Source organism: Bubalus kerabau, chromosome 10 (assembly GCF_029407905.1).
Source record: "Bubalus kerabau isolate K-KA32 ecotype Philippines breed swamp buffalo chromosome 10, PCC_UOA_SB_1v2, whole genome shotgun sequence".
Lineage (NCBI taxonomy): Eukaryota > Metazoa > Chordata > Mammalia > Artiodactyla > Bovidae > Bubalus > Bubalus kerabau.
In genome coordinates this window covers 26,089,897-26,107,702 of record NC_073633.1, presented here as the reverse complement: position 1 = coordinate 26,107,702, position 17,806 = coordinate 26,089,897, and the positions used below count along the sequence as shown (strand labels likewise).

At 46.0% G+C, this 17,806-nt stretch overlaps 1 protein-coding gene across 5 annotated transcripts; it reads right to left on the bottom strand.

Moving 5' to 3' along the window:
• Window positions 1-1,470: 1,470 nt before the first annotated feature.
• On the bottom strand, window positions 1,471-17,717 carry RBM23 (RNA binding motif protein 23). 5 transcript variants are annotated; one of them, XM_055537089.1, is made up of 14 exons: window positions 16,425-17,717; window positions 13,164-13,239; window positions 12,440-12,597; window positions 11,920-11,967; window positions 11,617-11,790; window positions 11,317-11,370; window positions 11,049-11,166; window positions 10,800-10,952; window positions 10,578-10,715; window positions 9,982-10,047; window positions 8,307-8,502; window positions 8,089-8,220; window positions 7,918-8,002; window positions 1,471-1,717 (listed from the first exon to the last, which is right to left on the bottom strand). In XM_055537089.1, the coding sequence occupies exons 2-14, from the start codon at window positions 13,227-13,229 to the stop codon at window positions 1,684-1,686; spliced, it is 1,422 nt and encodes a 473-aa protein (XP_055393064.1). In that variant the 5' UTR covers window positions 13,230-13,239; window positions 16,425-17,717; the 3' UTR covers window positions 1,471-1,683. The 5 variants fall into 5 exon arrangements, with proteins under 5 accessions (XP_055393064.1, XP_055393065.1, XP_055393063.1 ...); XM_055537090.1 differs by lacking the exon at window positions 1,471-1,717 and adding an exon at window positions 6,949-7,833; XM_055537088.1 differs by lacking the exon at window positions 1,471-1,717 and adding an exon at window positions 6,949-7,413.
• Between the last annotated feature and the right edge of the window lie 89 nt (window positions 17,718-17,806).

Below are 17,806 nucleotides of genomic sequence, written 5' to 3'. Positions count from 1 at the left end.
TGGGGCCCACCTCCAACAGGGAGGCCCATCAGCTGGGGTTTAATGGGGTCGTCCTGCACCTTCCCTGGCAGGGCCCCACCACCCCAGCTGTCACCTGCAAGGCCCGTGTGAGTACTGAAGCTGTCAGTGCCTCTCCTGGGGACACCCACGCCTGCTGCTGCCTGAGCCTTGAGTTTGAACAAAGAGCAGAGGCAGCAACTCCCTTCACGCCTACACAGAGGATACAGCTACCTGAGCATCTGGGGGCCAAGGGGAACCAGCCCAGCACGGATGGTGAGATGATGATCTTAGGACTTTATTCACTTTATCTCAATTCTTGAATGACTATAAGGTGTTACTACCTCTTTTACTTGCCTGAGGTTAATAAGCAATAGAACTGGGATTCCACTCATGTCTGCTTGATATTTAATGGTGATTGTATCTAACTTTGCACTTGAGGTTCATGAATTTCATCAGATTTCCAAAGGGGTCTGTGACAGAACAAATCACCAGCCAGGATGGTACTGATTACTACTGAGAAGGGGAAACGGGTAGGGGGAGGACAGGTTCGGAGGTTTACTTTTCATTGTAAGCTCTTTTCTCTGCCTTTTGAGTTTTTACCTATGGCTAAATAAACTAAATAATTTTAAACAAAACAAAGCTTCATTGTTCCAAAAAAGAGGGACCAAAGAGAGTGTCCTGAGCACAGGCAGATGAAGCACAGTAGGGATGTAGCTGCCAAAGAAGTGGTGGCCACTGCCCAGGGAGGAGGGTTACCAGTGGTCAAATGTCACTGGAGGAGAGGGTGAGGAACTGAAAGGCCTAGTGTCTTTCATGTGGTAGAATTCTAAAGATGATGATGGCAGGACCTCCCCCATAAGGGAGCCACACACGCTACAAGCTTCCCTCCCCCCAATTCAGCCAGTTCCATCAGCCCAACCCATCTGTGTGTTCCCTCCAAACGCCTACAGAAGAGCTCAGAACAGACGGAAACTGAAGCCCTGCTCCTGCCAGACTTCAGAGAGATGGGGTCTTCTCTGAGAGCCTGGCCAGCTCTTCATCCTCTCTATGATCAAGGCGAAGTAAGAGCAGGCTGTTGACCTGGGCTACCGTTAAGAGACCAGCAAAGGGGCCTGGAGCCGAGCTGCCTGAACCAGGTAAGTTCCTCTCTGCCCTCATATCCTCTTAACCACTGTAATTTTATCTTGGGGTCTTTGCTCCCTTAGCCCAGCCCCTGCCCAATCTCTATGAACCCCACCCACCCTGGCCCACAAGGCCTCCTCATTGGCCAAGAGCACTCTGCTCTAGGCCTGTGCTTACAGTTCTGCCCTGCTACATCTAACTTTCCTCTAGAGACTGGAGCAAGGTCTACTGAAAGGCCACCAGAGCCCTGGAAGGACGCTCCACAAGTCTTATGGGTTAAATCCTCACTCCCAGAAAGTCCATCCACACATACATCTTTTAATTTATCTAACATTACTCCAATCTGCATCAGTCTAAGTAAAATTTTCCTGGACTTTTTAATCTTTAATCTACAAATGCTTGTTCCACTCAAGTACTGTATATGCAAGTCATTGCGGTGGGCCCTATGGAGAAAACAAGACGCTATCCCTGCCCGCAGGCAGCTTACAATCGTGCTGGAGAGCAGGGACCAGGTGGAGGAAGCACTGACACGGCCGGAGCAGCAGCAAACTACACCACATTCTAACTGCAGGCTGTAACAAGCACTCTAAGAAGTCTGAATGAAAGAAAAAGAACATTTGGAACACATATATTAGGAACTGGGCCTTGAAGGTTATACATAGGCTGTAGATAGAAGGGGGAAAGAAGGAAAAGAAACACCTTGTGGCAAAACCACATGAGAAAATGTTCAAAAGAAATGGTGGGCAGCCTGCCACATGATGAGGCAGAGACCCTCATTGTATAGAACAGAGCACAATTTGGGGGGGATGGTGCATCCAAGTTGTAAAAGGGCCCCAAAGCCAGATTAAGAGCATCCTGCTTCTTAGTCCTCTATCATCCGGGGGCTCTCAGATGGATATACTCAAGGAATTTGAATCTTGATGTCATGCCTTTACAACCTAGAGACCATGTAAACTCCAGGTGAGAATACAAATTTGATGGAGCTATGCAAGCCTTTTTAGCTGGCACTCAGAAGTCTATGGAGAAAGTCACTATTAACCTCTCCTGTCTTTCTGAACCTCAGCTCTCCCAATTTAAAATGAGGATAACGGTGGTTCAGTGGTTAAAACTCCACTCTCACTGCAGGGTGCATGGGTTCAATCCCTGGCCAGGGAACTAAGATCCCACATCCTACAAGATGTGATGAAGGCTAGATAAAATGCAAATATCTTCATAAGTAAACAAGTGAGCAGTGAAAATTATGCTTTTTAAAAAAAAAATTATTTAAAATTTTTATTGGGGTATAGGGAAGTAATGTTTTTTGGCAACCTGTGTCCGGCCCCTTATTCAGGCACCATGTAATGTTCGAATCTCTCAAAGCATAGCCTGCTCTGGGCATACACGTTTAAGTTGCGGTCCACAGAGTCCAACATACCTCCCACAGGACTCACGAGACCCATTATTGGATTTCTTTCTTGGGGAGTATTGAGGGGAAGATTGGCAACTTTAGCCTAAGGATGGTCTTATACTAGTTTCCCATTTTTTTGTTCCAATTATAACCTTAGGCAGAGGACCAATGCTGATTTAAAATACTTACTCTGAACTGCCAGAGCAGGTAGAGTTAGGCTCTGGAAACCAAGAAAGACAGGTGCTATAGGAATGCTTGGGGGAGATTAGGAGGGCAGTTTACAAAGGACGGTAACAGAGAATGCTCTGGGATTTTCCCAACCCAGACCAAGCAGAGGGTGCTAGGTATCCTGAAGGTACCTGAGGGACTCACCTTGATTTTCCAAAGCCATCTGGTTGTAATCCCATTGTAGAGTTTCAAGTATAAAAGGAGATTGGACCAGTGGGATGACTGGTTTTCCTGAAAGCTAGCCTGACTGTGGGTGACCCGGGGCCTTGTGAGCCTGGTACTTAAGCCCAGAACAGTTCAGGTTTATTTTCATCACTGCCCTGTCATCGGTAGGGCCCTATCACCCCCTGTAAATCTCGAGCATTCTCTGAGGCTGAAGCAGGTAGAAAGCCAAGTGTGGAGACATTCCCAGGAATGGGAATGAGGACAAACCAGCCAGTTCTAAGCCCTCTCCATGCATCATTTCAATGAATCCTCAGGACATGCCTGCAACAGGAACTTTTGTAATCATTTCCTTTCTACAGGTGAGGAGTCTGAGTTGCAGAAGTGAAGTAACACCCAAGCTGACTCAGCTGGTTTGTGGCAGGAGAGAGATCTGAACCACATGGTGGTGTTCCACGGTATGATATTTCTGCTGCAGGGTGGAGGTACCCTGTCTTGGTCAGGTCTAGGAAGTGGGAGGAGGAGGCAGATTCTCAGCACCACTCATTTTAAACAAGCAGGTTTCAAGATGCTTGAAAGCTGATTGAAGTTCCCATCCTTTCTGGAATACTGGCAAATCTGACAAGTTCTCTGATTGCCAAGGTCATTGTTTCCCTTCTTTTGCAATCCAGCACTGACTAGCTCCTTTACAATCTTCATGCACCTCATCCACCCAATGCCCTCAAAAATAACTGCTTAATGGGTCTCCAGTAACTCCAGCCAATTCCTTAAGGGCTCTTGAGAGCAGATCATCTGGGAAAGCCAAGAAAATTCATCCAACTTTTAAAAGTGATCTTTGATCAGATCTTTTCTTGCCTCCATCTCCTCACATGACCTGAGTTAATTGGTCTACTTCACCTCACACAGAGCTCTTTCAATCAAGAACACATATTGAGAGCAATCAATTCTGGATATAGTGTATAAAAGTTGGGAGGGAAGAGGGGATAATTGAAGCCAGAAAATTCAGATACACAGCTTCTCAGACCAGAGTTCCTTTCCTGCATTCAGCTCATGCCTACTGACTTCACCTGGTTGCCAAGGAAACATCAGTCTCTGATGGTGGTAGCAGCACTTTAGACAGAAAGCATCATAGGCTACCATGGTAACCCCAAAAAGAGTAAAGCTGCCTTCTCTTTTAGAAGGGTGAGGAAGAAATGGAAGAGGCTGCTGAGCTAAGCAGGCTACAGGGGATAGCTTTTGGGAAGCCTAGGTCTGACTTGAACTGAGAGGGGATTAATTTAACTCAACAGATACAAAATATGTGCAAAGACAACAATAATGAAAATAACACATCTATGGTTGACTTCATCAAGATATAACCACCGAGTAACAGTTTACAAAGAACTGTAAATAAAGTCAGAATAAGAACTATAATAGGACCAAGAATACTGAAAGGAAAATAAACTTCAACTAGGAAAACATCAGAATCTTAAAGAGCAGGATTTTTGACCAGCAGAAAGAATAAGACAGTGTAAGACAAGAAAGAACAAGACAGTAGACATGGAGTGGAAAAAGTCAAGACATACTGAGAAGTATGGATATAGAGACAGAAAAAGTGACACTTCCCCATGACTCCGAGGCTTTGGCTTTCACAGTGATGCTGAGAAGCAGGTTAAGATCAAGGGATCTGAAGCTCGACTGTCTGGACTGGGATCCCAAACTTGTTAATTACATAATCGAGGGACAAGTTAGTTAACCTTTTGGGTGTCAGTTTCCTCAGTGACAAAGTGAAGATGATAAAAGAATACTTCAGAGAGTCCTTGTGAGGATTAAATGACTAAAATGATTAGAGCAATGCCTAACCCACAATAAATGCTGCATAAATATAAATTCTCATTATTGTTAACTACCTCCCACCACTCACTTTTCACAGCCAGGATAGCCTCTTCTCACTGTCCAAGTAACACTTCCTGATTCACACCAGATTTGAAGAGAAAAGAGGGGCTATGACAGAGTATCTTCCTTTAAGTTTTTATTAGTTCATTTCCCTTTTTCGTACGTGCAAAACGCAAAGACTTAAGGTTCGTAAGTCACAGCACTGCTTCCATGGTAGCTCACATCTAGGAGTGGTTAGAGTCTAAGAAGGAAATAGGATGAATCCCAATGTCAAGAATACAGCAGTTTAAAGAACAGGGCTGCCTCAGAGAAGACAAAAGTGGAAGCTGTAAGCCAAAAGTCAGATGAAAATCCCCTTTAGAGCTGAGGATTGGTGGGGAAATCGTAACTAAACTGGGAAAGGATTTGAACAGTCTCATCTCTCCTCTCACCTTAGCCACCATGCTCAGGCAGGAGGTTGAGGGAGGCTTCTTTACATTAGGCTGAGCTAAGGGGTTATCTACTGCCCCCTTCTCTACACTCCAACCACCCCCTATAGAGTTATGAATAATAAGAAGGCCTTGAGTCACAGGCAGTGACACTGTCACCCATTAGATGTTGTCACCTTATATGGGTTAACACTAGAACAGAAGTTGTCTTAGACATCCCCTTACTTTCATCCTTGTCTTTCTCCTGCAAAATGTTACATGAGGATCTGAGAGCAAGGAAGAACTGAGGTGGAAGGACCCACAGTGCAGGAAGGCAACACAGCCAGGCATGGAAATATAAGGAAACTGAGTAGTGATTGGGCCACCTGAGGCAGGAGGCAAGGCCTGTGGGTACTTGTAGTCTGAAGGCATTTGAGACTGCCATGAGGAGACCTGGTCCACAACCTTAGGATGATGTATACAAATAGTCTGTACTGAGCTCAGGATGCATTAGCATCCCAATCAATAACTACATGGGGACTGGGCCACAGCCAGCTGCTCCTACCTAAAAATAATGCAGCCTCCTTCCCTTCTTCAGGTCCAGAGAGCAAACAAGGATAAGGAGGGGGTAGGGGTGACAGTGGGTGAGGTTGCAGCAGTCTAGAAATCCCTCCGGAGTCCCAGTGGCATTCTGTGCCACAAGTAGGTTTCATGTACTTAACACTTCAGTGTCAAGAGCAACCTCAGAAGCTCACCACCAAAAAACCAGCACTCTGTTTAGAAGCCTTAACTGACAAATTAAAAAACCTAGCAGCAATTATCCATATTTTTAGCATGACAATAAAGCCTTAACATTGTTGCCATAGAGACCAGTAAAGAATGGAGGAGGCCCACAGGAGGAAGACAGGTCTGAGGTTCAGCTCTGTCCCTGGAACCTCAGACCTTCTTCTCTTGGCTGGTCCGCAGTTGGTGACCCAGGCTCTGGGCTTGCCCCCTGTCCTAAGCCTTACAAAGCAGGCAGAGGAAGGTGTGCCTCACCTTTGGTAAGGCCATGCCTAGAACACTCAGCTCCCTGGAATGCATGGATCAGCCCAGGCCTGTGTTGTCCCAGGCTGAGCCATACGGGAAACAAGAGTTGAGGGGACTGAAAGGACGAACAATTACAGACCTAAGGCCTAGGGGAGCCCTGATGTATAATGCCCAAACCCCTTTGGATACTAGATTGGATTTCTACACAAAGAGGTCCAAAGGCAGGCCACAGAGATCAAGAGGGTAAGAATGGTGAGCTGAGGAGGCTTCTTTAGTACTTACGCTTCTCAGGATCACAACCCCCCCACCCCCACCCCCACCCGCCCTCAGAAGGGCAGAATGTGCTACTGTCACACTGCCATCTGGTAGAAAGGCAAGATCTGTCCCCAGGTAGAGCCAGAGCTGGAGAGTCTGTCCAATGGGCAGGTATGTTTAGAGATAATTAAGATAAAGACAGAGGTGGAGACCACAGGGCATGAAGACCATGGGAGTATAAAGCAGATACAGACAGGGTGTCTGTCTTGTCTGTTTTTCTTCCAAAAGATCAGATTTTTTAAAAATTAAGGAAAGAAAACACAATGACATTACAAATGTTTTATATCCCAAGAACCATTTGTGGCGTTGGCTCAGAAGTTAACATCAGACAGACACACTAACGGACTGAGACCACACACATATGGGCAGCAGCCGCCACAACAGTGGGACATGCCTTTTGTACAAAGTTTATATATATATATATATATATATATATATTATTTATATTTATGTACACAGACACAGGGTATAAAATCCAGTGAGAAGGGCTCATGTGTGTCCAGCGAGGGGACAAGAGTGGCTTTAACAGCTGGGCCTGAGCCCAGTCTCCAGAGGCCCAGGGAAGTGGTGGAGAGAAGCAGTCTCCCCTCCATACTCCCACCCTGGGCCAAAGGAAAAGACAACTACACAAAGCTGGATGGTACCAGAAAGGTACCTGATCTTTCATTCAACTCCTGAATGCCCCCAAAGACATCCAAAATGGCTAGCAGATTATTCCTGCACCTCCCAGCAAGATCCTGAGCCCACAGAGGCAGTTCTGGCCCCAAGGTGAGGTCTAAGGCAGGCTTCCCAACGCACACGTCCGAACTACCTTCCAGGGCCCTGTAGCAGCAAGGTTCAACCCCTCACACTCCAAAGTCCTCACAAACCAGAGGTTTCAGGGGATTTCTGTGACAGATTGCAGGATAAAGGTACAGAAGGAGAGCAGTTAGTTTCTTCAGTTAATGCCCTATGGCCTTCCCAAAGGGGTAGGACTCGAAGAATCAGTAAGAGGTGGTTGGGAAGGACAATGAAGGTCATCCCAGGAGATGATGAACACAGAGAAACAGATGTTCAATGCAAATGAAGACGCTGTTCTCTTCGATCAGCAGCTTTGATCAGCAGAGTCTATTCCCACCAGGGCTGTGGTGGGTAGGAGCCCTTCTTGGTGCCTAAGGGGGGCCCCAGTTCCCCCACCGTCAGTGTTCATGCCCTCAGAATGGCTTGGTCCACAAAACGGAGAGAAGGGGCCATGGAAGGGTAGATGTGGAGCAGGGAGTGGCAGGATCCAGAGGCACAGGGAGGCAGTGGACCGAGCCACTAATTTACCTGTGGCAAGGAGAAGATGTAAATAGAAGCTGAAGGAAAGAAAATAACTATAAACACTGATGCGAGTTGGGCCTTGTGACTCACATGGTTTGGGGGGTAAAGAGGCTGGAAAGCTGGAAGCACTGGGAGGCAATTGCCTGGGAGGCGAGGTTCAGGGCCGGACTCAGAGCTGGAACAGAGAGGCACGGAGAGTTAGCAGAGTATTCCTGCCTTCCAGGCCTAACCCTTCTCTCCCTTCCCCAAGTTCAAGTCTACCAGTCACGGCCGCTGGGTTCAGGGCACCCAGGGGAACTGCTCCATTCAATTGCAGGGCAGCAGCTTGAGCAGCAGCAGCTTGGGCCACAGCAGCGGTAGCAGCAGTAGTGGTTGGCAGCTGGATTCCAGAGCCTCAGAGGGAAAGAAGAGACGGGGTTAAGTCCTAACCCTGAATGTAAAACTCAACCCCACGTTCTTCACTCCACAAAGAAACCTACCTTCTGCCAACCTGGCCATGAGCTGCAAATGTCCACCCGCTGATCCCAGGTCTAGCTCCTGGTCTCCATCAGGAAAAGTGATATCTGTGCCACCATCCGGTCGCTCGGTCACGTGGCCAATCCTCATAGGTCGACCAGCAAGCTCAAAGCCATTCAACTGTTCCAAGGCCCGTCGGGCACACTCTGAGTCAGAGAACTACAAGAAATCCAGGCCGTATCAGGTACCTCCTGGCCACAGACATGCTCTCAAAGCCCCACGAACACTCCCTAGTCCTAATGTCCCAAGAAAATCACATGCTTATTGTGGCTCAAACTTTTCTTTCCCAAGGAATGTCACCTAGGATCCCATCCTCCCAAATGGTTCTCTGACAAGAACCCTTTCCAGCTGACTCAAGGGCAATCACTTTTCAATCTTCCAGCTCCACTAAGAACCTAACAGTGTGTTATCTGTAGGGAACCTCGCCTGACTGGCTGTTTCACAAATGGGTATATATCAGATGGAAGTAATACAGGCTGAGATCCAAGGCTCCTGAGTTTCACTTCAGCCCTCAGGACTAGTAAGTTTCAGTCCTTAGTCAAGAACTAGGAAAGGCACGGCCTCAAGAGGGCACACAGCCTGGTACTGAAAGCAAGACTGCATTCCCACTCCCACCCCACTTCTCTGGCCTACTGGCCACAGGGCCTCTAACTCTCTAGTCCCTTTCAGCAGCAGCCTGACATAATGAGGATTCCTAATCTGCTGTTTATGTGTCAAGGGTGTTGACCTAAAAGGCAGTAACACAAGGGCAGAAAGATGCCAGAGGAACCTTTCTGAATCTGAGTCACGTGTGGAGCTAAAAAAGGTACTTGCCACCGTGAACCTCACAGCTGGCTTTATTTACTCTGGTATTACCTGCCCTAGGGCCTGGCACGTGGTAATGACAGTTCCTAGGCAGGTGGTGTATGTAGGTGGCTTGCTTTTACTGGATACTTCTGTGATGAGCAATTCCCATGGTAGAACATAACCTACCTCCCCTCTGCCCTGCAGGCAACTGTGGGGGTGTAGGCTGCCTGGATTGAGCCCAGAACATAGCAGCTTCTATCAGACTTTGTGGCTGGCAACCAGTCCTCAGCCTGGAGTCACATGGAAGAACCAGTTATGGGAGACAGTTTTGTTGGAGTGTCAGGAAAAGGTGAGACTTGCCCACTATTAGGTGGCCTCACTATTTTCCCTACGATAGTATTTAAATATGAAAGTATTTTTCAGTGGAGAAACTGCTTCAATCAGGGTAGCAACAGAGGGAAGTATATAACTTCTTATTCCCACCTCATCATGAAAATATACCAAATCTATAACACACATCTACAATAAAGCCCATACCTGACCTCCCTCATCCCCCAACCTCAGCTGCAGCCTGGAATTATTACTATTACCCAAAGAGCAAGTTGTAGCACCAGGGAAGCTGGTTGAACTCCTGGACACCCCATACCAGTGCCACTGACAGAGTGTGGGAGCAAAGCCAAGATCTCAAGCAATGCATTCATCTCAAAGGGCAGAAGGCTAGTCCAAGCTTCAGGCAGCAGGGTTTATGGGTCATTAAGACCGTTCCTACGGGAGGAGGATGAAGCTGAGCTACAAAATCAGACAAGTGGACAAACCTAAACTAAAATTAAAAGTTAAAGACTAGAGACTCACCGTAATAAAACCATAACCTTTGGAACGGCCTGTTTCTGAGTCCTTCATCAAGACAATATTATCAATCTGCAAAATAAAGAGAAATAACAATCTTCTAGCTAAGCCACACCTTTGATCTTTCCTACCCAGACTTTTTTTCGGCTGTGCTATGCATAGCATGTGTAACATAGGACCTTAGTTTCTCCACCAGGGATGGAATCTGTGATCTGTGCCCTGTGCAGTGGAAGCACAGAGTCTTAGCAACTGAACCACCAGGAAAGTCCCCTATTTAGATTGTTCTAAACACCTCTATCTTTCTAACCAACCTATTATATCTCTCCAAATCATTTTAAAAAGAGAGACAAAAGCCATTTCTTTCTAAAACACTTTTGCTGACTCATCTTACTTAATCTGGACCCCACTATTTGATTTCACAGTGCCTAATTTATCTCCTGAGCAGTAAGAATACAGAGATGGAGCCAACTTTCCCAGGAGGGACCCACATGGCCCTTATGAAACATGCAGTGGGTTAACCATGATCAGACAGATGAGGAGGTACACTCACCCTCCCCACTTTTCCCAACTCTCTTCAGAGGTTCCCCTCTCTTTCTACTCACTTTGCCAAAGGGCTCAAAGATGCCCCGGAGCATGTCCTCGGTGATATTGAAGTGTAGGGAGCCCACATAAAGGCGCATTGGTCCACCACTGCCCTTCTGCAGATTATTGGCCATGGCTGCCAGGCGGTTTTTCTCAGCCTGTGGAAGGAGGAAATGATAGGTTACGCTCACACCTACCACATTCAACTCCATCTTCTCAAGTCCATTTCTCAGGCTGCTCACCTGTGAGGCCTGTACAATGATAGGCACTCCTAGCAGCCGCTGCCCAGTCAGCCCAATGGCCAGCGGCACAGACTGTATCTCACAGAATTCTACATAGGCAATGCCTTTAGACCGACGTGAGTTCCGATCTGAGATGATACGGACATCTCGAACCTATCCAGGGCAGAACGGAAATCCTGAGTTGGGCATAAAGGGGGATGGATAGAAGACAGGCTACCCCAAGCTAACTAAGAGGGAGAAGAGGGTTACCTTGCCAACAGCAGAGAAAAAGTCCTCCAGGTCTCGAGGCCGAATGCGGGCAGCTAACTGCATGCAGAACACCGTGCGGGCGTCCCGCTCCTCTGGACTCAGGTTGTCAACAGGCTCCCTGCAGAGCACAACTGCTGAGACCGTCCCTCCCAATACTTGGTCATCTTTCTTCAGCTGCCCTCAAGATCTACACATTCCTGTGGTTTGCCTCAAACCACTTTTTATTCATAATTCACAGTCCCTGAAAGAGTGCTCATTATCAACTCACCTGACTGGGCTCTTCTCTCTGAAATGAGGACTCTTACTGTGTCCATACCTATGCCTACAGAACAGAGAACAACAAAACTGAAAACCACCTCTATTCACATTGGCCCAGTGCTGAGTCTTCCACCACGAGAAAAAAAGATTACAGCACCTCATCACACATGCAAGTTCTGAGTATCACCCCTCCAGTAACTGGGTCTCCTGCCCATCCCAACAACAGGATACAGGCACCCTTAAGCAGGGACCACGGTGCACTTGGTTTTACCCAGAATACAAAGGTGATCTTATTAGCAAAAGGTGATACCCAGCGGCAAGCGGTGGACTCCTGTAGTGTACACGATCCTCACGACGCCAGTCTCGACTTCGTGACTCACTACTATGTCGACGATCCCAGCTACGGCTGCGGTGGCGACGCTGCCGATCTCGACTTCGGCTCCGACTATTTTTCCGCCTGTGACGATCCCGGTCTCGACTACGACTATGGATAAAAATGAATATTAAGTTCCTTAAAAAACCAACCAACCTCCTCTGGCCTTTCATGTATAGCTTTCCCTGGTATCTTTCCATTTATAACTCTCAAAACCCAAGTGTCCCCAGAATGACTGACCTTCGTTTTCTCTCCCTGCTTTTACTATGGCTCTGACTCCTCTTCTTCCTGTGAGAAAGTATCAACTCTTATTACAGAGGTTTCATTATCTCTCCCAAGGAAACCAAATGACAGTGAGGCTAGGGTGAAAAAAAAACCAGCAAAAGACCAAAATCTAGAAGACAGTATGGCAGGAGTTCATGACAATGGTATGACATCAGTTTACAAACAGCCCTGAACACTGTCAGGTATATGAAATGGCCATTTCCCCTCCATGGAACAGAACAGTATCTGGTGTTTTCAAATCAGAGATCCTTTTGTTATTTTATTCAAATGAAATACATCAAAACTGGGACTGATCCACAAGTCTACACTGGAAGATCATTACACCAAATCACCATTATTCCCATAACCCAGTGGAGCCATTACTCAAGTAGAAAGTCTTATGAACAACCACCTCTCTGTTCCAGCTGTTTCTATAATGGACAAAGCTGTTTTCCCTCCCCAAGTGGCCAACCCACTTTCCCCATGCCACACTTACTTGCTTGCCTCCCCACTCATGCCATTCCCATTGGTGGCATTGGTCCCATCAGTGACGCTGCTCCCGTCGGTACCACAGCCACTGGTGTCAATGCTGCTGGTGCTGTTGGTCGTGTTGCTGGGACTGTCCTTTTTAGCCTCTTTCCTTTGCTGCCCATCCTAAGGGGTTCACCAGGAAAATGCCACAAGGCATCAGGTGGCAGACACACAGATTCCATTGGGCAAGGAAAGAACAAAAGTGGACAAGAAAGCTCATGAAATTAAAACTCTCAATTATCTTAACAGTTTCTGAGCACCTAGATCTCCTAACAAAGAGAGTAAGAGAAGGATGGAAACTACCCAAAAAGAAGAGATGAGATTTTAATGTCAAACATTAGTTATCCAACATGTGTTCATTCCACCAACACCTATTTCCCAGGAGAGTGAGAAATGAGTTACGTCTGAGATGTAGCAACTTTCTTCTGTGTCACTGACAGCTGTGAGCAAAGGGTTCCCATCCCAACTTTATGTTGCCCCCTCACCCCCAGTTTTCGGGGCCCTTTCTGCAAGTATGGCCTTTGAGCACTGGTCTCTAGCAGTGACTACTGAAAGATTATACCTTTCATGAATAGCCACTGTACATAATAAATGAACAGAGAAAGAAAATTCCTAAAACATTGAAACTGATGAGCCACAACTGCTTTTTCTTACTAACCCAATTCCAAGAGTGAGATAGGGAATATTACCTCCTCTTTTTTATAGGGAGCCTCCAGCATGGCCTCAATCACTATATCAAAGTCATCGGATGCCATTGTAGCAGATCTGGGGAAAAGATATCGATACATAAGAACCTCATTTATATTTTTCCTTCCCTTCCGGCACCCCACATTCCCTCCCCCTTTGAAGAAACAGACATCAGAATATACAGTTTTGTTTCTCGAACTCCAAAGCAAACATCTTACCAGCTGTTGTTTACCCTACATTTATTTTTGCATCTTACAGATCTGAACTAGTTCTGCTTTGTGGCTCATAAACGGTCAGGGTCTAGAAGAAAATTAGATGTCTAGGGAGAGACAAAATATAATATGGTCCTTCCTTTTCCTGTTAAAAGAAAATGCAGGTACTCATACTTACTATTTATAGTGGGCACTTGGCCTCCATTCCACTATTCAAAATTCTGAAAAAATAATTGCTTTAAACTTAAATTGGCACATATTCCATTAAAAAGGTAAGACTACAAGAATAAAAATTAAAAGCAAGACAAAGTAATACCAGAATAATGCAGATTTGTCCTAAGCTTTTCCCCACATGCCTGACCCAAACACACAAAAATGAGGGGATTCATCATTAAGCATTTTCTGTACAACACCAACTAGAGTTTGGGTACTTCAAAAAGACTGTGATTAAGATGGCTTAACCAGTCCCACTCTGAAGCATTTCTGTCTCGACACATACAGTAGGACTTCTCGCCTACCCCTAGCTCTGATATTTAGCAATGGTCTTTCTCAAGTCTGTTTGTCACAGGTCTGTCAAATAAAAACAGAAGATACCAAACGAAATCAACAGGATAAATTATTCAAAGATTACTGCTCCAAAATTATCAAAATATGTAACACAGATAAATCTCAAAATAATTACACCACCAAAGTGTACACCTTAACATGTATAGTTTTATTCTATGTCACTGATATCTTAATAAAACTGAAAAAAAAAAAAAAAAAAAAAACTAATCTGAAGAATTTCTATGCAGAGGCTAATTATAATTAAGACTTTCCATATACACAAGATATGTAAAAGCAGCTTTTTAAAGCAGCTAATGCATCATCCAATCATGCTGTCTTGACTGGAGACAGAGTCCACAGCCTATTTTGATGATTTAATAAAAGTAATCATATTTATCAGTTGTAGTACCTGACATTGCTGGGCACTATGCTAAACATGTTACAAAGGTAAGATTCTTGGAAGCGGCCAACATTAAACTTAGTTGGACCCAAATTTAAGGCTTAAAATAGAAACCAAACCAAAATCAAATAGGTGTCTAAAAACCAGTGAACTCAATCTCTTATCTTACATTTATTTAGTAATCAATGGTAACATATGCTACAGGCAATACTGGATCTAATGCACAGATGAAAAAATGGAGGTTCTGTGAACAGCCCAAAGTCACAAAGCTCAAATGGAGGAGCTGATCCTTGATCAGAAGTCTTCTGACTCTAATGTTCAGGTTACCACTCTCTCATGTGGCTTGTAACTTAAACTTAAAAGGAAATTTCTTAAAAAAGAAAAGTACACAGCATGCCAAGATGTCTATTTTTAAATATACACTCATCTGGAGAATTAATGTCCTTATAGGTATATGAAAAGAATCAGTCTCATTAGTCACATCTTATTGTGTGGCTTATATAGATAACCAATTCACAATAGTATATGCTTCAAAAAAAAAAAAAAAATACAGTATATGCTTCAAAATATTAGGAACCAGGCTGATTTTAATATATGCTATCTGACCTATAGTGGGGGAAAAAATGGCTCTATAAATAAGTTTTTGATCTACAAACTCTGTTCTTTTCAGTCATTTGACTGCCAAGTCTATACAAATTTTCTAAGTGTCATAACACTCCTCTTTGTTTTTTATAGCCTGCCTTTCTAGTTTCAAGCACTGCTCTTTGTTGAGTGCTAGTACTGTGCAAGGATAACTTAAGATATGCAACAACTTTCACATAAGTTGACAAAGGAACCCCTACGTGTGGAATAAAGTTTTCAGACCTAAGAAACAAATGAATGGATATATTTAGAAACACACATATATAAAACACTAGCACACTTTGAAACTTGGAATCTTGCTGGGTTTAGTCTATCTTTCTGCTGCTGCTGCTGCTGCTAAATCGCTTCAGTCGTGTCCGACTCTGTGCGACCCCATAGACGGCAGCCCACCAGGCTCCCCCGTCCCTGGGATTCTCCAGGCAAGAACACTAGAGTAGGCTGCCATAAAGTACCAAACACTTGTGCGCTTTCAGGTCCGGAGTTTTCGAACTCTTCAAGTTCTAACTTATGGGTCAAAGTCCATTCAATACCATATCTTAAAACATTATACTGCTTTCTTCCAACCCTGCTCCAAAAATTGCATTAGGGACACACCATCATGATATTGCGTGGACCTTGTCACAGCACAGACTAGACCCAAGGCAGCACTTAGGCCCCAATGCAGCCGGGCCACAGGAGAGCGAAAATATAGTCAGTCCCAATCAGACAGAATTCATTCACCAAACGCTGGAGTCCCAGGGGTGAGGGGCAGCGCCACCTCCTGGGTCTGGTCACTGAGCTGGGCACAAACATCTCCAAACTGAAGACAGCTTAATTAAGCACAAGAACAGTGAGAAAGACAAAAACATTCCCATGTGTAACAAACCAAGGCCACGCTTCAAAAAACGGTCCTACAAGTAAGTAACTGGCAGCATCTCTGTGAGGGCCAGCGTCCCGATGCTAAAACCTCCTCTGTGGCCCCCCTATGCTCCTCTACCGCCACGGAGTATGTGGGCAGAGCCGCCAACATAGTGAACGTAAGTCTTTCACATAAGGAAGACTGAGGAAGAAAGCTCAATTCCCTCATCTCTCTCTGGCGCCACTAGGGGTTGAAAACGGATCCCACGAGTCCTCTGAGACCGCGGTAGGTCGATGCTCCCTCCACAGTGTGGAACACCCTGAACGTCAGGGCTACGGGGACCAAGAGACCAGTCATTCGGATCCTTGAAACATCTTCATCGCTTAAGGATACAGCCACGAGGGTGCCGATTCCTAAAATCGTGCCAGTGACTAGTCAGGCAGCGAAGAGTTCCAGGTCAAAATAAACAAAAACTTTTATTTTTTTTATTTTTTTTTTATTTTAAAAGTCTGCCTGACTCTGCTCTCGACTCCATTTTCTGCCTGTGACGTCAAGGGGAGGGGCCGCGCGGCAACGTCACGCACAGGTGACGTTGCGGGGGGAACCCGGTTTCGGGGTTTCTTACCAGTTCCGGGTCCCCGCAGCGGGGGTCCCGGTTCCCCCTGTTCCTTTGGGTGTGGCGGGGTACACGAAGCACCGCTATCTTCCAGAGACTCGGCAGTAAAAGCAGCACTAGAGCCGGAGCCGCTCCTCTTCCCGCAAAATGGCGGCAGCCCCACTATCTTCCAGAACCTTCCCCAATCTGCGCAGGCGCCGAGACAGTCGGCCGCTGGAATTTATCTCGCTGGTTTCGCGGCAACAGTCCAAAGTACAGATTTTCATTGGCTAAAATCCTAAGTGTGGGTGGAGCCAAACTCAAAGGTCTCTTAGCAACAGTCAAGTTCCCATTGATTGGTTAACCTTGCCGGGACTCAAGGAAAGCAGAAATGTCCTTAGGTACCCGCCTATTGCTCTCATTGGTTAAACGATTTGCGGAAGGCGGGGAAACCGGTCAGAGAACTGAGACAGAACCGTCCTTCCCAGCTCCCAGCACAGTGGTAGTCTGGGCCAACACCGCGAGGTAATGAGGTGCAGTTGAGGTCCTTGCCCATCCTTACTGATTTGCCAAGGAGCTCAAGTCGGGCTTATCCAGAACAGCATTGTGGAGAGCAACTGCACTTGCTTCCCTAGGGGAGGGGTGTTGAGCTCCACATCCCCCATTCTGTCTGTACAACCTTCCCAACCGCTGCCTCCTGCCCTCAGCGCTTGGACCTCAAGTCTGTGACAGGTTTATCTTCCACATCTCATATACTTTTCAGTTGAAATCAGTGCCCCCAACAGCTCCCACTGCAAGGGTAAACTTCAGGCAGTTTCTCAGGTGACTGGGTGCAGCTGTACTCAGCCGTCTATCTGACGTCCACCCTCACATTCCAGGAGCCTCCAGAACTCCCAGAGACAACTGCCTAATACAGCTGCCAAAAACGTAGCTGATTAAAACATGGGAGACGGCCATGAACTCACAGGAACCGTTTGAGTACTGATTTGAATATTAACTTTTTATCATTATACCAATTCCTTTTCTGTAAAAATGTAGACTTGAACTAGATTACCTCTTAGGACTTCAAACTCTAATCCTGTGTTTTTATCCAAACAAAATAAATGGCTTCTTGCTGGAGAAGTGTGGATGACTTCCAGTTAACACTCCCAAGAGGTAACAGAGGAGCTGGTAGTGCAGCAGCTCAGGAAGGTGGAAGGGAAGCTGGCTTCACTCACTACCCCATCTCTCTCCGCGGCAGCAAACTCCATGCCTCCTCCCCAGAAAAGAACCTAACCAGGTCCTAAAGGACAAGACCTCTCTGTAGCTGGTCAGAAAGGCTTGTACCTGGGAGTCCAAGAGTCACCACTAAGCTTCTTAAATAGGAAATAAATCTAGGCCCCTTCAAGTACTGGATAAGAGCAAAGATCTGA